Source organism: Fundulus heteroclitus, chromosome 22 (assembly GCF_011125445.2).
Source record: "Fundulus heteroclitus isolate FHET01 chromosome 22, MU-UCD_Fhet_4.1, whole genome shotgun sequence".
NCBI classification, from domain to species: domain Eukaryota; kingdom Metazoa; phylum Chordata; class Actinopteri; order Cyprinodontiformes; family Fundulidae; genus Fundulus; species Fundulus heteroclitus.
Genome location: NC_046382.1, coordinates 8,691,170 through 8,711,664, shown reverse-complemented (window position 1 = coordinate 8,711,664; position 20,495 = coordinate 8,691,170). Strand labels below are relative to the sequence as shown.

Here is a 20,495-nt window from a genome sequence, read left to right as displayed (position 1 = left end):
AGAAAGCACAGAAGCACACATTGACCCAGGAGTACTTTCTATGTTATATGGTAATAGAGGATGATCTGCCTCCCCTGATGATGTCAGTCCAGTATAGTTCTGGGACTGCTGGCGTTCCAGCTCAGGATGTGGGAGGAGACCGTCCGTCATCAGATAAGAAGCCCAGATGCTGTCAAGACGTGCGCACCGACACCTGGGAGCCGTGCAAACGACTGAGGACCAATAAAGAGCTTTCATATCGGTTCAATGGCGTTAAACCAATATGTTTATTAACTGTCCAGCACCTGGTGGGTGTTTAAAGGTCCATACAAACAGAGTCAAATGATGCTCCTAACGTGCCGTTCTGTATCAGCATGGAGATCCAGCAGGATTTAGGTTTTTACAATCAAGATTTTATGGGTTTCCTAATATTTCTGAGTTGTCCCTGAACGCACCTCCTCAGAGGGAGTCCTGCCGACGTATCTTTTAGGCTGGCTTCTCCTGCTGTACCGGTGGTGCTTAAAAGCGATTATGTGGTGAAAAATTAATTAGTTTGATGTAAAGCGAGTCCAACCTGGAGAAGAAAGAATCAAATAAATGATATACAGTCCCGTGATGAGCTAAAGAAAAAAAAAAAGGACCCACTGATAATCATTTTATCATGATCACGAATCAGCCTTCAAAATAAGACGTCTTTTATTTATAAAATCAGAACTTCAACGTGTTAATTAACATCTGACACACCGGCCTGGTTTCACTTCACGTCCAGCTTCACTTTGATGTTCATCGCCGCCAGTTCGGCCACGAAGTAGCGGAAGACGTAGGGAACCGACACGGAGTCGATGGAGTCGCTCTTCCCGCACAGGGCGCACGCCGTCCTGCGGTGGCGCATGGCCGACCAGGCCGGCGGCGGCTTCTCCAGCAGCGGCGACAGCAGGCTGCCGCAGTCGACGCACACCTGGGCCACCGAGCGGTCGGAGCAGTTGAAGAGGCGGTCCTGCAGCAGGAAGGAGGAGCCGTGCGCCAGCAGCGCGTCGCGCTCCATCTCCCCGAAGCGAATGCCGCCCTGGATGTTCCTGCCGCCCACCGGCTGGTTGGTCACCTTGTCCCGCGCCCCCGTGGTCCTCACCTGGAACTTGTCGGAGACCATGTGGCGCAGCCGCTGGTAGTAGACGACGCCGATGAAGATGTCCGCCTCCAGCTCCTGGCCGCTCAGCCCGCTGTAGAGCCGCTCCGTGCCGTAGTAGTTGTAGCCGCCGGCCCGCAGCATCTCCCCGAAGTACTCGAGCGCCGAGTTCTCCTCGGAGAAGGTGAAGGGCGTGGCGTCGTGGCTCAGGCCGTGCAGCGCCGCCGACTTCCCCGCCATGCTCTCGATCAGCATGCCGATGGTCATGCGGGACGGGAAGCCGTGCGGGTTGAAGAGGATGTCCGGCGCCATGCCGCTCTCGGTGAAGGGCATGTCCTCCGCCGGCCACAGGCGGCTCAGGATGCCCTTCTGGCCGTGGCGGCTGGCGAACTTGTCGCCGATGGTGGGGTTGCGCGGCACCCGCGTTGTGATGCAGACGCGCTTGAATCGCCCCGAGCCCGTGTCGTTGCTGCAGACCTTTATGTTGTCCACCACACAGGCCTCCTGGCTCCTGCAGACGCAGAGATACAAACGTCTTTAAGGCTGGGGTTCATTTCATAGACAGCGAGTCGTTAAAAAAATAATAACAAAAAAGTTTCCTTCTTGTTACGACCACAAACTTCAAAAGCTTCTTTACGGTCGTGAAATTTCTTTGTTTTGGACAATCCAGCTAAGAGTACGCATAACAGACAGCCAATGAACAAAGGTTACAGTGTTTGTTTTCTCAATCGACAGACGTATATCGATTAGAGCTGAACCACTTTGGAAAATAATCTAATTGCGATTTTTTTTTTCTTAATATTGCGATTTAATACGATTTTTTTTTTCAGTTTAATTTATCATGTCTTTTTGAACATATACAAACAACAAATCAATCCGTTTCATCGCTGTGCAGATCAGGCGCTAAAAGAGCCGCTGCGTCTCGACTTGGAGCAGAAATAATTGCGTTCTGCCTACGATATATTTCAACCATAACTACCATTTGATTTTGACTTTTCTCTGCATTAACCACAAGCAACAAAAATGGCCTCTAGATAAAGATGTTTGTAAAGGAGGACTATTTAAAACAAGAACTTTTAACGTTTTTATGTATCAGAATCTTATTCAAGACAACAGCTTTTAATTGATTTGGACATCAATCCTTGTTAAACTGATGACCAGTACTTAATGCTGTGGTGAGATTCCTGAAAGTTTCTGGTAAAAACGTATTGATTATATAAACTCTAATAAAGTAATCTAAGTAATAAAATATCAGATTCGTATCTGAATTAGTTCTATATATAGAAGTGGCAAAAATCCCTTTTTTTGGGGGTGAAGAGATGAGATTTGGGCCGTTCACACCACCGTGTCACATTTCCCTGAACGTAGCTTTAGACGCGTGGGTCTCAAGTCTTCTGCAGCCTCTGACAGGTTTTCTTCCAGGATTGGACCGTAGAAGAAAAAACATCCCCGCAGCATGATGCTGCCACCGCCATGTTTTCACCACCAGGCTGGCGCCGTCCGACGCTGGTTAACCTTTCTGGTCTTTCAACAACGGCTGTTCCACACGGGCCTGATGTGATCACTGGTGACCCATTACCAGATTATACTGAGCTGAGGGTGAGTGCAGCTCCTCCAGAGCCACCATGGCTGCCTCCCTGATTGAAGCTGTCGTGGTCCTGCCTCTGAGGCCTTCACATAACAGCTGCATCTACGGAGATTAAACTGATTGGTGGAGGTCTGAAGGCAGCTGGTTGTGTCGGACTTTATTCCTAAGACTAAACATCCAGATGTTCTCGTCTCTTTTACGGATTTCCTTTGAAGGACAAATCTGTAAAGCTCAGAGCGACGTGCAGCCCAGTTTCATTGTGACTTTCTCCTGCATTGTTTACATTTCAATTGTTTACTTTTGAATCACTGCTGCACCTTATACTGTATTTTAAATCTACTGTAATTTACAAGCTGTATTCTTGCACAAATGCCCTTTGCACAATCAATTCTGCACATACAAATGGTTTTAAAATACTCACCTGTACACTGTGACTTCTCCTGCATTGTCTACATTTAAATTGTTTACTTTTAAAACACTGCTGCACCCTATACTCTAATTTAATTTTACTGCAATTTACAATATGTATGCAACGAAATTTCGTTCTGTACGCACTCTGTGCATACAAAATGACAAATAAAGTTGCCTAAGTCTAAGTTTAGGCCCAAACTCAGTGAAGTTTTTGTGTCGTAACGTGACAATAGGGGGTGTGAATACTTTAGCAAAGCGCTGGAAGTGAGAAATACTTTAGGATTACTTGTAGAAGGTGACGAAGCTCTGGCCGGTGTTCAGGTTGACGTAGCCGTAGTAGGGGTCTCCGTAACGGAGCACCGAGCCGATGTGAGGCAGCCCGTCCGCGTCCAGCTTGTCGCCGACCTTGGGGTCGCCTGGCTTGGTCCCGAACACCACGCTGTCCTCCCCCCTCATCTTCTCCGCCAGGTCCACCAGCTCCGTCTTGTAGATGCTGCCGTGGGCGAAGCCTCGCTCCCACGACGACTTGTTCACAATCTGCTCAGACCGAGAAGAAAAAGAAGAATAAATTAAAAAAAAAGAGTCGGCATTCATTCACCCGAAACGGCGCACAGAAGGCGGGGCGTGAAACACCGCTTACCTCTGATCTCTATTATACACTGGAGTGCTAATCGCCCGCTGTTAGAACAAGTCGCTTTAATGCCACCAGCCGCCATATTGGTACTCCCTATTTTCCTCCAGTAACCAGGGAATATGTGCACTACAGCATCGAATAACGAGGATTTTCTCATGTTCAGGGGGGGCTTAAGACTTTTAAAATGTCAAATGCCACATACTTTTATGTTATGTTCTAAAACTATCAAGTACTGAGAAAGTCATGTGCTGAAATGTTTGCATTTTGCATTTTATATATATATATATATATATATATATATATATATATATATATATATATATATATATATATATATATATATACACACACACACATTTATAAATATATAAACAACAATATACAAAATCATATTTACATATATGTATACAAATATATACATTTATACATATACACATACTTATATATACATATCTATATATATGTAATATATATATATATGTAATATAAATTACGTAAAATATTTCAGTACCTAATTTCCTAGTAGTTGATAGTGTTAGTACATCCACAGGGTTCCCACACCTTGGTGAGCATCAAATTCAAGGACCTTTCAAGGACTTTCCAGGACCAATTTCCTCAAATTCAAGGACCACACATGTGGCGGCATTTACCTACTGTGACCGCTGAATAGGTTATCATATTTTAATACAATGCAAATTCAATAAAAGACTAAACGGCATAGAAGTTGTTGGGTCAGAAGCAATGCAAGAAAATGGACTTAATTTATAGCCTACATTGATATTGATCATATTCATAGCCTACATTTATGTCCATAGTACATGGCTATGCCATACTACATTACATATAAGATGTACATTAGTTTACAGTTTCATGGAATTTTATGGAAAAAAGTGCAGCATTGAGATGTTCAGAATTATAACAATTTGTTTCACTTACTTTCATCTTTGATTAAGCTAGTTTTTTACTTCTGTTTAAAGTGCCACGGTTGCCAGAAAGCTGCTCAGAGATATATTTAAATCATTCTCAGGCTTTTGTAACCTTTGTTAAAGACACAATTTCAGTGCATTCAAAGACTTTCAAGGACAAGGTGTTTTTTTGGCTGTTTTCAAGAACTTTCAAGGGCCTTGAATTTATTTTTTCAGATTCACAAACTTTCAAGGATTTCAAGGACCCGTGGGAACCCTGCATCCACTGACTGTAGAATTACCTATGAAACGTTTTCACACAGCCAGAAAACTGCTTGTTATTGCAACCAAATCCTATGGGATTCTGTGAGAGTAGGGAGTAGCAAGATGGCGGCCAGTGACTTCAGTTTTTCGGACAGATCAGCACTCCAGTGTATTATATAGCTCAGTGCTGCTCACCATGGCGTCCTCCATGTCGTAGCCGGTGTAGGAGATGACGGCCACGATGGCGTTGGTGCCGCTGGGGTAGCTGTCCAGGTTGTAGTGGTCGTACATGTAGGGCCGGACCAGGGCGCTCTGCGGGGTCTGGAGCCGGTACAGCTTGTTGTCCGAGCGATCGGTGAACGAGTGCAGCGGGAAGCCCATCGTCTGCTTACCTGAGCCACGCAAACAGACCCTTAGAAACGCCACAGCTTCAGTATTCCCTAGACGGGAACTTAACCTCTTTATATGAGGCGGGCCGGCGGCGCCGCTCACCCATCTGACACTGGTACATGTTCCTGGGGCTCTGGTTGTGGTCTGAGAAGGGGATGAAGTTGGCCACCACGCTGAGCATGGAGTGAGGGAACAGCTCCTGGTGTGTGGTGACGCCGGCCTCCACCTCCCCCTCCGAGATCCCCACGTTGACGTAAAGCTGCGGGAGAGACAGACGGCGCATTCTCATCGTTATCAGAACACCAGAAACGGGTCAATGCTAGCCTCTGAGGGGGTCTGATAGACGAGTTAGACAGCCTTAAAGTATGTCCTGTTACAACCACAGAAGTGGCTTTTATTGGGGTTTTAGACGATGGAACAGCACAAAAAAAGGTCTAATTTAAAGTAGGGCTGAACAATTAATCGCATTTTCAATATAATCGTGATTTAAAACAACGCAATTTCCAAATCGCAGAGTCTGCAATTTTTGGCTATGTAACAATTAGGGAATTAGACGTGTCCATTAGGTGTTGGTAAAATGTTTAAAGTGGGTTTGCTCCACATGTAAGGGAAGATGGTTGCAGCAGTGAGATAATCTAATTTTATTACTTGTTTTAGAGTTTATATAATCGTGCATATCATTAAGTACAGGTCAATCAGTTTAATACATAGACTTGCTTGTTGGTTGCACTTTATGTTCAACAAGGATTGATGTCCAATTAAATTAAAAGCTGTTCTCTTGAATAATATTCTGATCAATAGAAACATTAAAAGTTGATGTTTAAAATAGTCCTTGTTTACAAACATCTTTATTTAGAGGCCATTTTTGTAGCTTGTGGTTAATGCAGAGAGAAGTCAAAATTGCAATGTTGGTTGAAATATATTGAAGGCAGAACGCAATCATTACTGCTCTGAGTTTAGATGCTGCGGGTCTTTTAGCAACTAATCCACATGATTTGTTGTTTGTATATATTTTGAGACACATGATAAATTAAACTGGAAAAAAAAAATAAATAAATAAATAAATCGCATTAAATCACAATATTAAGAAAAAAAAAATCGCAATTACATTATTTTACAAAATCGTTCAGCCCTAATTTAAAGTACAATGATAGTTTTTCCCCAAAAAACAAAAAAACAACCTGCATTTGTATTCAAACTTGCTGCGTAGACGGGCTTTAGAACCTCCTTTTACTGCAATTAAAGTTGTTTTCCTGCTGAAAGCTGAAGCTCCGCCCTGATCTCAGGTCTCCTGCAGCAGGAAACAGGTTTTCTTCCACCATTGTCCCGTTTTTAGCTGCAGCCATCTGCTTTATGTGCATTTGTTCACCGTTTTCTTTGTTGTGAGTTTTCCACGTATGACCAAATGGCCGTATTTAGCTTTGGACTGCGGTAAAACTGCTTTGTTGGAGCTGTGGATCTCTGCAGCTCCTCCAGAGTTACCCGAGGCCTCTAGGTTGCTTCTCTCATTAATGCTTCCCAGTCAGTGTAGAAAAAACTCCATGACTCAGTAGTAGGATGTGTACCGAAACCCGTTATCAAAACGGCCCAGTTTTACACCGTCAAACCGACAAGCTTCACCCTTATTGGTCCTCTTAACGCTATTTTTAAGCTCGTGCTCAATTTTTCATTGTTTTGCTGATCTTCTCCACCTTAAGAAACACAGACGCCGAGGGGACTGATGGGAGGGGCTAACGTTCAGCTCTCACATGTGCGCCTCGCTTACTTTCATCAGCGCCGCTGCCAACTATTAAGCAACCTTTTAAACCCTCTAGTGACTTTTTCATATTCAAAAGCGAGAAGCAAAGAAACCAGTGAATGTTCTCTGTGTTGTTTTAGACTTTGGCAGCGAGTTAAAGCACCGACCGCTCTGAGTTTACCGTCTCTTCAGCTGTGAAGCTGCAGCGAAACCTGCCTGAGGTCAGACAGACGAGACCAACTCGTCTGTCTGAAAATGAGCCACGCATGAGAAAAGCTTCCACTAGATTACAAAGCGGGATGTAAATATATTATAAACATAATCTTTAACGGGTCACTGAAACCTAAAGGGATCCTCCCTGTAACTGATTCACACGCACAGATATTTATTCACTTCATTCACTGTGGGGGCCTCTGCCAATTGCTTAAAATTGATAATATGAAGAAAAATATATAAATGTAGTTTGGATTTAGTTAAAATATTTAATACTTGAAATTATTTTATAATATTTTTAGCGTATTTAAGTGTTTTTAATAATTTTCCATCTTGTCAGTGTAGACATTTCTCTCTCCTACATACTTTTTAATTCAAGATATTGTGTTTTAGACCTTTGTTTATATATTAAAGTTATTTATATTGTGGTTTTAATTGCTCCATTTCTATTAAAAATATTTTTGTACTTTTATTTGCTTTTGTTCCAAAATGTTTAAATGTTTATACTGAGATTAAAATTACTGTTTATGAACTCCGCTTTACAATTAAATCTTCTATAGGTGTATTTATCCTCTCAGCTGCTCCCTTATTCAGGGGTCGCCACTGCAAGTCGTTACAACTTGCTCACAGACTTACAGTTTTTACACTGGACGCCCTTTCCTGATGCAAATCAATGCCATATTTAGCATATTTTTAGTACTTTAAAGATATCAGACAATTATTTTCCTTTCCACTTCACAATTATGCACTATTTAGTCCACTATTTTGTGGCTGTAATGTGAGAAAATCAGATAAACTTTAATTAGTGTTGATGATTTACCTGCTCAAAGGTCCCGATCAGCTCCTGCTTCCCTAGAGCTAAATTCTGGACGGGTCGCATCAAGCGGCACGGCGTTGTGAAGAGAAACAGGCCTGGATACAAGCTGGCCTTCCCTGTTTTAGGAACCAGGACGATCTCAGTCCAGGGAGGGACCTTCTTCTGCCCGAGCACCTGGAAGCAGAAACCAAACATCAACATTTACCTGCAAATAGGCCAGGAGAGGCGCAACGCATTCAATTCATTTTTATTTATATAGCACCAATTCACAACATGTCATCTCAAGGCTCTTTCCAAAGTCAAATTCCATCAAATCCTCCAGGTTGGTCAGAAAGTTTCCTCTCTAAGGAAACCCAGCAGGTTGCATCAAGTCTCTCCAAGCAGCCTTCACTCCTCCTGAAAGAGCGTAGAGCCACAGTGGACAGTCGTCTGCATTGTTGATGGCTTTGCAGCAATCCCTCATACTGAGCATGCATGAAGCGACAGTGGAGAGGAAAACTCCCCTTTAACAGGGAGGAAAACCTCCAGCAGAACCAGAACCAGGCTCAGTGTGAATGATCATCTGCCACGACCCACTGGGGCTTAGAGAAGACAGAGCAGAGACACAGAAAGCACAGAAGCTCACATTGATCTAGGAGTACTTTCTATATTAGATGGTAATAGAGGATGATCTGCCTCCCCTGGATGATGTCGCAGCTAACAGAATGCCAGACCAGGTGTACCTTCTATGAAGAGAAAAAAAAATAAGTTAAAAGGTAAAATAACAACAAATAATGCAAATTGGAGAGCAGTAGGAGAAATCAGCAGAGTTAGAAAAATAGACCCTGATGTCCTCTAGTAGCCTAAGTCTATAGCAGCATAACTATAGAGATAGCTCAGGGTAACATGAGCCACTCTAACTATAAGCTTTGTCAAAAAGGAAAGTTTTAAGATTAGTCTTAAAAGTAGACGGGGTGTCTGCCTCACAAACCTCCCATTCTACTTTTAGAGACTCTAGGAACCATCAGCAGACCTGTAGTCTGAGAGCGAAGTGCTCTGTTAGGAACATACGGGGTAATCAGAGCTCTGATATATGATGGAGCTTGATTATTAAGGGCTTTATATGTTAGAAGAAGAATTTTAAATTCTATTCTTGAATTCCAGTCCTGCAGCTCACGCACCTTAAATCTGCGCAGCGAGTCCACGACAGTCGGCGCCAAGTCGGCCTCCACCCAGCCCACTACCGCTCCATCCAGGACCACAGGGAAGCAGTCTGAAAAGGCTTGACCCGGAGATCCGTCCACTGGTGTCACACCTGGAACGGCAGAGAGAGAGGCCGTTGAAATCAAAGACTCGGGATGGGAGGAGAGCGGAGGAGGGCTTGTCCAAATTCCCGGCTCACCGAGGGAGCAGAGCAGAGCGGGCAGGGCCGTGGTGTAGGCGGTGGTGGTGATGATCTCACAGCTGGCGGTCATGTGATTCATCAGACCGCAGGGCGCTCCGTCCGGAGTGTGGACAGGACAGAGGAAGCCCCAGGACTCCGGCAGCAGCTTCCTGACGGACGTGGTTCTCATGCGGGCGAACGCTGCTCCTCTGTGCACGCAGCGGAAGTGGGACAGGTAGCGGATGAAGTTGAGCTTGTCGGCTACAACGGCGAGGCCCGTGTTCTGCAGCATGCCGAGACCTGCGGGAGGAAACCAGGCTTTCAGTGAACAGAAGATCTGATCTGTCTTTAAATTTTGTTGTGATTAGACACAAGGGACAACAAAAGGAATGTATCCATTTATCTACCTATTAAATAAAGTGTTAGAATTTTTTTTATAACAATAGAATCATTTTTCTGCACATCTGCTTCTGATTGGCTGATCAGCACCTCCTGACGACTCCTTCCTCAATTCATAAAAATTTTGTCTGAGCGTAAAATTATAATATAAAGAATTATGTAATAAATTATTCTTTATATTATTTGTTGTGTGTGGTTTTTTTCAGGTATAATCCTTAAAGCTATAGTCAGTAATCCTGTTCGGAAACACTTTGTTACACTGGGTAAAATCGTCCTTCCATCCTGAAAGTAGTAAATACATTATGTATTCAGGAAAAGGAGGTTAAATCATTTTCTTTAGGAGCTGCAGGCCTGGAAAAAATATAACAAATCTCTGCCGTTCGGTCTGAAGGGTAGGGATTTGTCAGAGTTTTATTGTGTTCAGTTAGCTTAGCGGCTATGTTACCGGTAGCTTAGCGGTTAGCTCACCAGTTAGCTTAGCGGTTAGCCGTTCACTCTCACCGTATTCTTTGAACACGGCTGAGAGTCACAAGAAGCGAACCATGTTCATGTTTATGAAAAAAACAGGAAGGCCTCAGTAGAAAGAAATAAGACCAGAGTGGATTTGGGAGATTTTTTTTCATGTGATCCCCCTGAAGAGCGGAAGACCGAGGTAAGGCGGTCTTGCGCAGTTATTCAAAAAGGTACCTGGGGAAACTTCCGGAAAATAAATAAAAAAAAAAATCACTGACCAGCTTTAACTGATGTGTATATTTGAAAAAATATAAATCCTAACTAGTGAAATATTAAGAAATCCCCCTCCTCTAAACCCTATAGTGAAAGGATGAATCCTTCAAAGTTTTACCGTATCTTCAGACTGTTTACATGGAGCTTAGGTGAACGCAGCTCATTTCAATCCTCTCTGAGGTCCTTGTGTCCATCCATACCTGTCTTGGAGTGGAGGTTCCCGGTGGCCAGCAAATATTCAAAAGGTTTGGTTAAATCCGATCCCATGTTCAGCATCTTGATCACATTCTCGGGGCTCCATCCACCGCTCAGCCTAGACCCTCGTTTGTCGAAGCTCAGCTTCACGGACGTCAGCCACGTCGTCAGTTTCTCCTGCGACAGTTTCAATGCGAGAGTCAGACCTTTACGTTTCAGATTTAGGCGACTAATTCATGCTTATTTAATGACAGGGGCCATATGCATTTCCCCCAAATCCTCAGTTCAGCCACTTTATAATATAAACGACACAGTTCACTATGGATTTATAGCAAACACCGTACATCAAAAGTGGTCAACCTGTAAATATGGCACAAAAACAACCAGGAGGGAGGGAAGGAAACATGGAAAGGGAGGGAGGCAACAAGAAAGGAAGAAAGAAAGACAACAAAGAAGGATAGAAAGGAAACAAGGAAAAGGAGGGAGAAAGGAAGGATGGAAAGAGGAAAGGAAGGAAACAAGGAGAGGGCGAAAGAACGTAATCACAATCAAGAAAAGGAGGTTAGAGGAAAGGGAGGACACAAAGGAAGGAGGACAATTTTAGGGAACAAAGGAATTAAACCATGAATGATAGAAAGGAGGGTCATAAGGGACTAAGGAAGGGTGGTAGGATGAACAAGGGAAGGACACAAGGAAGCAATGGAGTGAGGAAACAAGGATGGGATAAATTAAAAAAAGGGAACAAATCAAGACATAAAGGGCAAAGGGAGGAACTAAGGAATTATACAAGGAATGTAGGAGACAACAAATAAATGCATAAGGGAGAATGTAAGGAAACTATGGGACAGAAAGAAGGACATGACAAAGAAGACCAAAAGGATCCAAGTAAGGCTAGAGGGAAGGACAGCAGTGAGGAGATATACACACATCTTAAAATAAAAATAAATAAAATCTGCTCCTTCTGTTACTGAAACATGAGAAAACACTGAAATCAGTGAAGGAACCGTGAAGGAACCGTGGACAGAGGAGGCAGAGATCAGGACTGAGCGTGTCGGGAACGTACCTTCAGGAACATGAGGTAGAGCTGACCAGGAGTGAGCACCTCCTGACACATCAGGCTGTCCGGGTTCTCCTCCATGCACTCCTGCTTGGCGTAGGTGAAAAGCTTCCGGGTCATGAGGCACAGCAGGTAGAACTTCTCCAGGTCCGACCTCAGGTGGATGCAGAGGCACTCGCTGCACAGAACACGCATCATTTAGAACATGAAGTACGTGGTGGACTAGAACCCTTCAGAGCACGCGTGTCAAACCCGAGGTCCACGGGCCGAACACGGCCCGTCAAGGCAATTTATCCGGCCCTCTAGAGCCAAACAAAGACATATCCTGTCATAAAGTAGAGGCATATATCCTTTTAAAGTGTATAAAGTGGCTAAAACTGTGCCTCCTGTAGCTAATGTTGATTTCTTTTACCTGTAAATGGAATGAAAAGTGCTTTTTCAGGTCATATTGACCACTCAGAGCGCTGTACACTAGAGCCACATTGACCCAATCACACCCACATTTATACACCGATATGCAGCTTGGGGTAAAGTGCTCTGCCCAGGGGCACATCGACATGTCACAATGGGGAGGCTGGAATTGAACCTGCAACCTTCCGATTGCAAGACGGCTGGCTACTCAACCCATCAAGCCACAGTCGCCCTGTAGTAACAGCGTCCTGCCACTAGAGGTCAGTTTTCCCACCACACATTAAAACAACCCAGAAGTGTCCAAAAAGAGGAAAAAGTGATGCAGAATGATGAGTTTAAAGTGTAACTCTGCCTTAATATCAACATTTTATGCAAATAAACTGTTCAAATGGGCCTAAGGGTGCTACTTTTATGTTACTGTGGATTTCTACATACATCCAGACTTTACCCCACTGAGCTATATTATACAATGGAGTGCTGATTTTGCCGAAAAACTGAAGTCACTGGCCGCCATCTTGCTACTCCCTACTCTCACAGAATCCCATAGAATTTGGTTGCAACAACAAGCAGTTTTCTGGCTGTGTGAAAATATTTCACAGGTAATTCTACAGTCAGTGGATGTACTAACACTATCAACTACTAGGAAATTAGGTGCTAAAATATTTTGCATGTTATTCATATATATATATAGTATGTGTGTATGTGTGTATATATATATGTATACATATATGTAAATATATGTTTTTGTATATTGTTATTTATATATTTATAAATGTTATACATATATATATTTAAATAGATAAAATGCAAAATATTTCAGCACATGACTTTCTCAGTACTTGATAGTTTTAGAACATAACATAAAAGTATATGGCATTTGACATTTTAAAAGTTTTAAGCCCCCCCTGTAGCGCACATATTCCCTAGTCACTGGAAGAAAATAGGGAGTACCAATATGGCGGCTGGTGGCTTCAAAGCGACTCGTTCTAACAGCCAGCGATTAGCACTCCAGTGTATAATATAGCTCAGTGCTTTACCCTCGCCTGAAACCAGAACCTTGGACCACTGATAACCAGTCCGGTTCTTTTTCTCCCCAGCCAAGGTAAACCCGTGTGTAGGGTTCCTCTGAACGCCGTGGATCTTGATGCGCCCATCCAGACTCAGTCTAGGGACAATCCTCTCCCTGATGCTGGTTCCCTTTCCTACAAGATTTCTTCCTTCCTCTCAACTTTCTATGAATATGCAGGACTACAGGACTCAGAACGACCCGGTCAGTGGCCGTCTTCGCCATGATGGCGTCGCCTACTGACCCAGACAGAGAGGCCATTTAGACGCTCAGGAAACCTTCAGCTGCATAGGGTGTTACACCAGGAGGTCCCAGTGTTTCCCCTTCTACAAGATTTATGAGCTACACTTTCTAAAGTGTGTGACAAAAATAATGCAGAACTTTCCCCTGATATTACAATTATTTTTCAGATATACCCGTGTGTGTATGGTAATTTAAACGGGGCCTCGGTAGCTTTGTTCCCTTCTTCTTCACCAAATAAAATCAAGAAAAAGTATCCAGAGTGGTGTGCTTACTTCAAGAGGAAGTTGGCGCACTGCTCGTTGGTGTACCAGTCCGGCACGGTCAGCTTAACCCTGAAGCGCCCTCCCAGGTAGGCGAGCACCTTGCTGCGGGTGGTGCAGCCCTCCTCAGACACCATGCGCAGCATCTCCGACACGCAGGTCTTGTAGAAGGAGTTGTCCTCGCGGCCTTTGATCAGCTCCTGGTAGATCTGGAAATCGGTGAAGTCCACCAGAGCCTGAGGGGCGGAGCGAAGGACGGAGTCAAAAAGTGGAACACCAGAGCAGATTAAAGGCGATTTAATAAACGCGCGTCTTACCCTCAGAGCAAAGCCCAGAGGAATGAAGAAGAGCTCCTTCTGGTAGATGAAGTTCAGCATCACGGTGCCGTTTTCCAGATAGTGCAGGTTCATGTTGATGGCCGAGTGCTCCTCCCTCACACAGTGCATGGAGATTCCTGCCAGACGGGGGACAGAAAGTCATTTTAAAAGCAGGGCAGTCAAAAGTAGCCGGTCAACGGCGGCAAATCACCGTCTATAGCAGCTCCTGCCGCCGCCTACTTTTCCCCGATTATACATCCCAAGAATCAGCTTAGCATCTGTCTCCACTGAGAGCAACATTAACGAGTGATTGGGTTCCTTGTTCCAACCGAGATGCTACTTTTCCCATCAAAACACAGACCGATGTTATGCAGAAAAGTGCAATAAAACCGTGAGAGCCGACGTGAGTTTTGAAACTGCAAAGCTTTGTCTTAAGCAGAAGATCAATCATGCACAGCACCGCGTTCATAGACCAGTGTGATGCATTCACGAGCGTCAGAAAGCTATGGTGCATTCAGGAGCATGGGACATTTCAAACTTACAAGGAAAGAGGCATAAAACGGAATAGAACTCATACAGTAATGTATTTATCCAAAAACAGCGTGGGCTTTCTTACAATACTGAATGCTCTATAATTGTATTTCTGATATTTTTTGATTATGCTCATCTGTTAGCTTTTTATTCTGAAAAATCTATAATATTACATATAATATAATATAATATTACAGCAGCAAATTATCAAAGTTTTTCAGGGGATGCATTTTGTGTTCATCTCTAGAATCCTCGTAGATGATATACCGTGTGTGTGATGAGTGCAAGTGAAATTAAACTGAGATAAGAGATTTCGAAAAGAGCGATATGACTGAAATGTAAATTCAATTTCAAATTCCAACCCTGTATTTTTATCATAAAAATTCGACTTGGTTCGTGAAGAAAAGAACTGTGAATAATAATAATAATAATAATAATAATAATAATAATAATAATAATAATAAGATGAATAGACCTCGCCAAATCTGATCTGTTTTATGTGGTGCTAGTAATTCAAAATAAACTAATTTTATGCAAATGGAGATTAACTGAGATTACATGATACCTTACCTTGTTAAAACATGATAACATCATGTGAAAAAAATAATGTTTTAAGAATAATAATAATAAAAAAACAAAGGTTGTTTTTGAAGAATTGATCATTCACTTCTTTTTTTTGCCTTTTATTCAATTTAAAACATGCACTCTGACTCTATTCTTTAAATAATCACCTGTCTTGAAAGCTTCCAAAACACATTAGGGAGACTATTTTTCTAAATTCTCCCCTCCGGGGCTCAGGCAACGGCATAAGTGCACCCTCCTACCTGATAGTGTGTGGCCTGCTACTGTAAAAAAGTTTGACTGCCCTGTAAAAGGTGCCAACGCTGAACGTCACGGAGCTTCTCCGGTTTGCCCCGGTATATTTACCGTACTGGGTGTATCCCTGACCCCGGCTCTTCCACTTAGGCCTGGACATAGCAATCGGATAGTTCCTCCTCGGCATGATCAGCATACGGATGACCTTCTCGATGCCATTCATGATGAAATAACCTCCCATTTCCTGTCGAGTTAAAGCATATTTTAAATGGATTTTAAGTCCTGAGTTCAGAAAGCTGTGGCCTGAAGTTTACCTACATGCATCAAAGCCAGGCGGGGGATAATAATTCTGGGTTTTTAATGATTTATTTAAGCTGTGGGATGATTATACTGCACACAACTTTAAACTAGGGCTGGGCGATATGGATTAAAAAATAAATCTCCGATTTTATCATACCAAATCAGATTAATCGATTTTTTCCTCCTTTTTGTTTCATAAAAAGAAATTAAAGAAATTATTTTAGAACCTTGCTTTTATGTCAAGCATTTTGTCAGGGAGTTGACTTGAATTCAAAGTGCAACTAAAAACAAGCTGTGAAACATGCTTATAAAACAAGATGGCAGCCGTGCCATTATAAACAATGAAAATATAACAAAACATTTGCTGCTAGTGGTATTACACATTGAGCTAAGAACAGGCTTTACTGCACTTGTGAACTTCAAATTAAGTAAAAAAAAAAAGTAAATAAGTAAATGAAGTACCTCGTATTATGGTAAAAAAAAGTTTACACTTAACAATATTTTGACAATACATTTGCCTAAACATATATTCAGCATCACATGCTGTTCTCTTCATGGGAACCCAATGAGTGTATTGGCAAAATAAAATCCAGACTTTCCAAAAAGGAAATCTTAAAGAATTGTAAATTCGAATTAATCGATTAAATCGATTTATCGCCCAGCCCTACTTTAAACATAAATCCACAACGATGATGGGACAAATGCTGCTCAGCGGGCCACAGAGAAAAAGCAGAGTTTTTCTAACCTGCTATCATTCTGGCACGATATTTGCTCACTACTGAATAATTCATAATTTTTGTGCAATGCACCAGTAATACTGGCAAGAAATCAGCTCCGCAGGATGATGCTGCCACCACCGTGCTTGACAGCTGAATCGCAGTGCTTAGGTATTGAATCCTCCAAGCTGCTGGTGTAATGATGGCTGAATATTTGACAAGAATCATTTAATGCGGTTTGCTGTCTGGTGCAGAGCTTTGGACATAATCCCTTCTCTAAATTATGCCGACTCTGGTGGGATGTGCCAGGATTACTGCCAGGGGGACCGCCACCAACGCATGATGTAGCCACCACCATGCTTTAAACCACATGTGTCAAACTTAAGGCCTGTGGGCCAAATACGGCCCTTCAAGGCAATTTATCCGGCCATCAAGAGCCAAAAACGGCATATAATGTCATAAAGTAGAGGCATGTATCCCTTTAAAGTGTATAAAGTGGCTAAAACTGTGCCTCATGTAGCTAATATTGATTTCTTTAACTGTGTAGTAACAGCATCCTGCTACTAGGTGTCAGTTTCCCCACAACACATTAAAACAACCCAGAAATGTCCAAAATGAGTAAAATTGGTGCAGAATGATGAGTTTAAAGTGTAACTCACCCCATTAATGCAGATAAATTTTATAAAACGAGCATAATAGCGCTGCTTTTATGTTACAGCGCATTTTTTTTTATATTTCTCTATGAACTGAAATTAAATTATGAAATCAAAAGTATCATCTATAAACGAGCAAATGGCCCTTTTAAAGACTTCATGATGCCAAAGTGGCCCCATTATAGAAATGAGTTTGACACCCCTGCTATAAGGAAGACCTACAAAAAAGTGTCTAGATTATATCCAACAACTTGATTGGTGCGTATTCACTCCGCATTGGACTTGAAAAGATTTTTAAAACATAACTAACTGCAGTGACAGGAGAAAAGCCCACCTCTGCTTCTTCGTGGTGCTTTACCAGCTCCTTGGGGGACAAGCCATGGAGGTTGCACAGCTTGGACTTCACCATGATGGGCAGATGACCCAGCGACTGCTTGATGATGCCTTTAGGCACTCCGTTGATGGCCCAGCTGATGTCCGCCTACAACGAGACATGATCACACAATCAGAGGACAAACCTCTCTATTACGACCCCCCCCCCCCCTCTTCCTGCCTTGTCTGACAGTTACAGGCAGCAAACGTGTGAATGATGGCCTCCTACCACCAGCTTTCCTTTGTAGGAACACCGTCGTCCTCGGCACTCTGCGGGGTACACCTTCATCTCTGAGCAGACGCTGCCTTTGGTGACCACTGGCTTGTGGATGGTGGCCTCCACAAAGGTAAGCGTCACCTTGTCCTGTTTGAACATGAACTCCAAGGGTGGGATGGCCTGGGAGACACGCCGGGTTTAATTAAATATTTAAAGTTAGACACTTTGAGAACCTGGGTGACAACTAACTTCTTGGTAATAACTTTTATTACAGGGGCCTCTGAACTCAAATTATTGGGCTAAAAGTTAATTATTCGGTTGTACTTTCAGTTTTCAGTATCTTACGCAAATTTTATTATCCTTGGTAATAACTTTTATTACAGGGGCCTCTGAACTCAAATTATTGGGGGGGAAAGTGCATTATTTAGTTGTACTTTCAGTTTCAGTGTCTTACACCCATTTTTTTTAATCAAATGTAATAATATGGGCGCATTCAAATCAAATCAAAAATTTGTTTATGTAGCTTTTTTTCAACAGTCCATAAAGGCTAAAATACAAACAATGCTGAGACAAAATAGGTAATATATATATATATATATATATATATATATAATATTATATCATATATCAGTGTTTCCCGCAGGAATTAGCTTATGCGAGGCGGGGCTGAGCGGGGGGGGGGGGGGGGGGTGCTTGTTGACGACACGTTTTCCGCGGACCGAATCGCGGAGCGAGGGGGGGTGTGGACGACACGTTTTCGGCGGAGCGGGGGGGGGGGGGGGGGGGGGATAAAACACGTTTTCCGCGGACATACTGGCGGAGCGGGGGTATCCATGTGTTTTTTTCCCTGCCATTCACGCACGCGCAATACCAACAACAACAAACCGCGTGTTAACGGCACTTTTTTTTTTTTTTTTTTTTTGGAATGTTGGCGTGGCGGTAGCGTGAGTTTGGCGTGGCGGCCGCCACGCCAAGATAGCGCTGCGGGAAACACTGTATATTATATATATAACAATATATAACATATATATAACAAAACAGGATTTAAGACTCTTTCTACTGGAACCCCACAGAAAAATAGATAGGAAAGAAGGATGCAAGGAGGGATGGAAGAAAGGACACAAAACAGAAGGAAGAAAGGACAAGAAAGTTAGGATATAACAAGGAAAGACAGACAACCTAGAGCAAGGGCAGAGGGGAAAAAAGACTAGACAAGGACAGGAGGGAAGGTAGGAAGGATGGACATGAGGAGTAAAGGAAAGAAGGAAGGAGGCAAGGAAAAACAGAAGGATTGTGAACGACACAAGGGAGGAAATAATGAAGAACAAGAAAAGAAGGAGGGAAGGTAGGAAGGATCGGAGTAAGGAGGAAAGAAAAGACAGAGGGAATGGTACAAGAGAGAAAGGATGGACGAAAGGACACAAAACAGAAGGAAGAAAAGACAAGAAAGTTATGATATGACAAGGAAAGACAGACAAACTAGAGCAAGGGCAGAGGGAACGACAAAAAAGACTAGACAAGAAGGACAGGAGGGAAGGTAGGAAGGATGGATATAAGGAGTAAAGGAAAGAAGGAGACAAGGAAGAACAGAAGGATTGTGAACGACACAAGGGAGGAAATAATGAAGAACAAGAAAAGAAGGAGGGAAGGTAGGAAGGATCGAAGTGAGGAAGAGAGAAAGGACAAAGGAAGGAAAAAAGAAAGTGGACATATCAGAAGGAAACAAGGAATGATAAATGGAGTGGAAGGACAGAAAGGAGATAGTGTGAGTGATAAATCCACGCAGCGCCGCATTCTAGTGACTTTGTGTTTTAAGCCCGGCGCAGAGCTGGTGGGACTGACCTGTACGACGCGGGCCAGTCCCTCGGTAACAGCCTGGTTGAACGACTCGATGTGCGCCTTGGTCAGGTCCTGCACCGCGGCGTGCTGCCGGTCCCCCAGCGCGCCGAACCCTCCGTCGGTCAGGTTCTTCAGGCTCGGCCCCGGAGGCAGGTTCACCCACTTGGTGGAGAAATCCATGGCGGGGCTTCCAGGGAGTCAGGAGCTTGTTTACCACATGGACATGCCGACACCGGAAGCACGTGTTTGAGGCGCCGGAAGAGAAGTGCGACGATTTGTTGCACCTCTACCGCCACCTTGTGGTGGATTTAAAAATTGTTTTTTTTTTTATCCGATTGTTTTTATTTTTACTTATTTGAAAAATGGAGGCGCTTGTTTTATATTAATCTTAAAAAAGTCAGCAGTTATAAGTGTCAGAGAGAATATAGAATATAGACATTTTTCATTGAAAACCTCAACTTTCAAAAGCTACAAAAGGTGTCCATCTACTTCTGTTGATCCTTTTTCTCCTTTTTTATTTTTGACCTGCGGTCGGGGGCCGCACTAAATAATCCAAGGGCCACAAATGGCACCCGGGTTTAGAGATTGTCGTTTCCTGGTCCATCCAAGTAGTTTTCAGCTTTAGACCTTCAATAGTTTATTGTTAGTTTATTAGAGGAGGCTTGTTATATATATATATATATATATATATATATATATATATATATATATATATATATATATATATATCTTTTTTTTCTTTTAAATCAATAGTTATAAGTCTCAGAGAGAAGAGTTTTGTTAAATTGTGTGGAGCTGCGGCTGGTGGTTATTAGCGTGGTTCTCCAGGTGGAGGCGCTGTGAGCCCATGACTCCTGCGTGGCCGTGGGGTGTAAAAGATGAGGTTTGTGGCGCTTTCAGGTGTTTGGTTGATGCAGCAGGGAGTGAAAGAGGTGTTGTGATGGTGCAG

General features: G+C 43.0%; 1 protein-coding gene across 1 annotated transcript; it reads right to left on the bottom strand.

Annotated features, from left to right (window-relative positions):
* Positions 1 to 619: 619 nt before the first annotated feature.
* On the bottom strand, positions 620 to 19,726 carry polr1b (RNA polymerase I subunit B). The gene is made up of 15 exons (XM_036126399.1): positions 19,550 to 19,726; positions 17,720 to 17,887; positions 17,453 to 17,599; positions 15,561 to 15,693; positions 14,103 to 14,239; positions 13,798 to 14,021; positions 11,812 to 11,983; positions 10,754 to 10,925; positions 9,447 to 9,728; positions 9,226 to 9,359; positions 8,069 to 8,239; positions 5,400 to 5,556; positions 5,103 to 5,299; positions 3,391 to 3,641; positions 620 to 1,616 (listed from the first exon to the last, which is right to left on the bottom strand). Exons 1-15 carry the CDS (start codon positions 19,724 to 19,726, stop codon positions 734 to 736), a joined length of 3,405 nt encoding a protein of 1,134 aa, XP_035982292.1. The 3' UTR covers positions 620 to 733.
* Between the last annotated feature and the right edge of the window lie 769 nt (positions 19,727 to 20,495).

Bases quoted from the DNA above. Each gene is read 5' to 3' on its own strand.
- polr1b (XM_036126399.1), bottom strand. From the start codon at position 19,726: ATGGATTTCTCCACCAAGTGGGTGAACCTGCCTCCGGGGCCGAGCCTG. The intron at 9,360-9,446 runs GTGAGCCGGGAA...CTGCCGTTCCAG, and splicing joins CGCTCTGCTCTGCTCCCTCG to GTGTGACACCAGTGGACGGA. The intron at 3,642-5,102 runs GTGAGCAGCACT...CGGTCTGAGCAG, and splicing joins ACGACATGGAGGACGCCATG to ATTGTGAACAAGTCGTCGTG.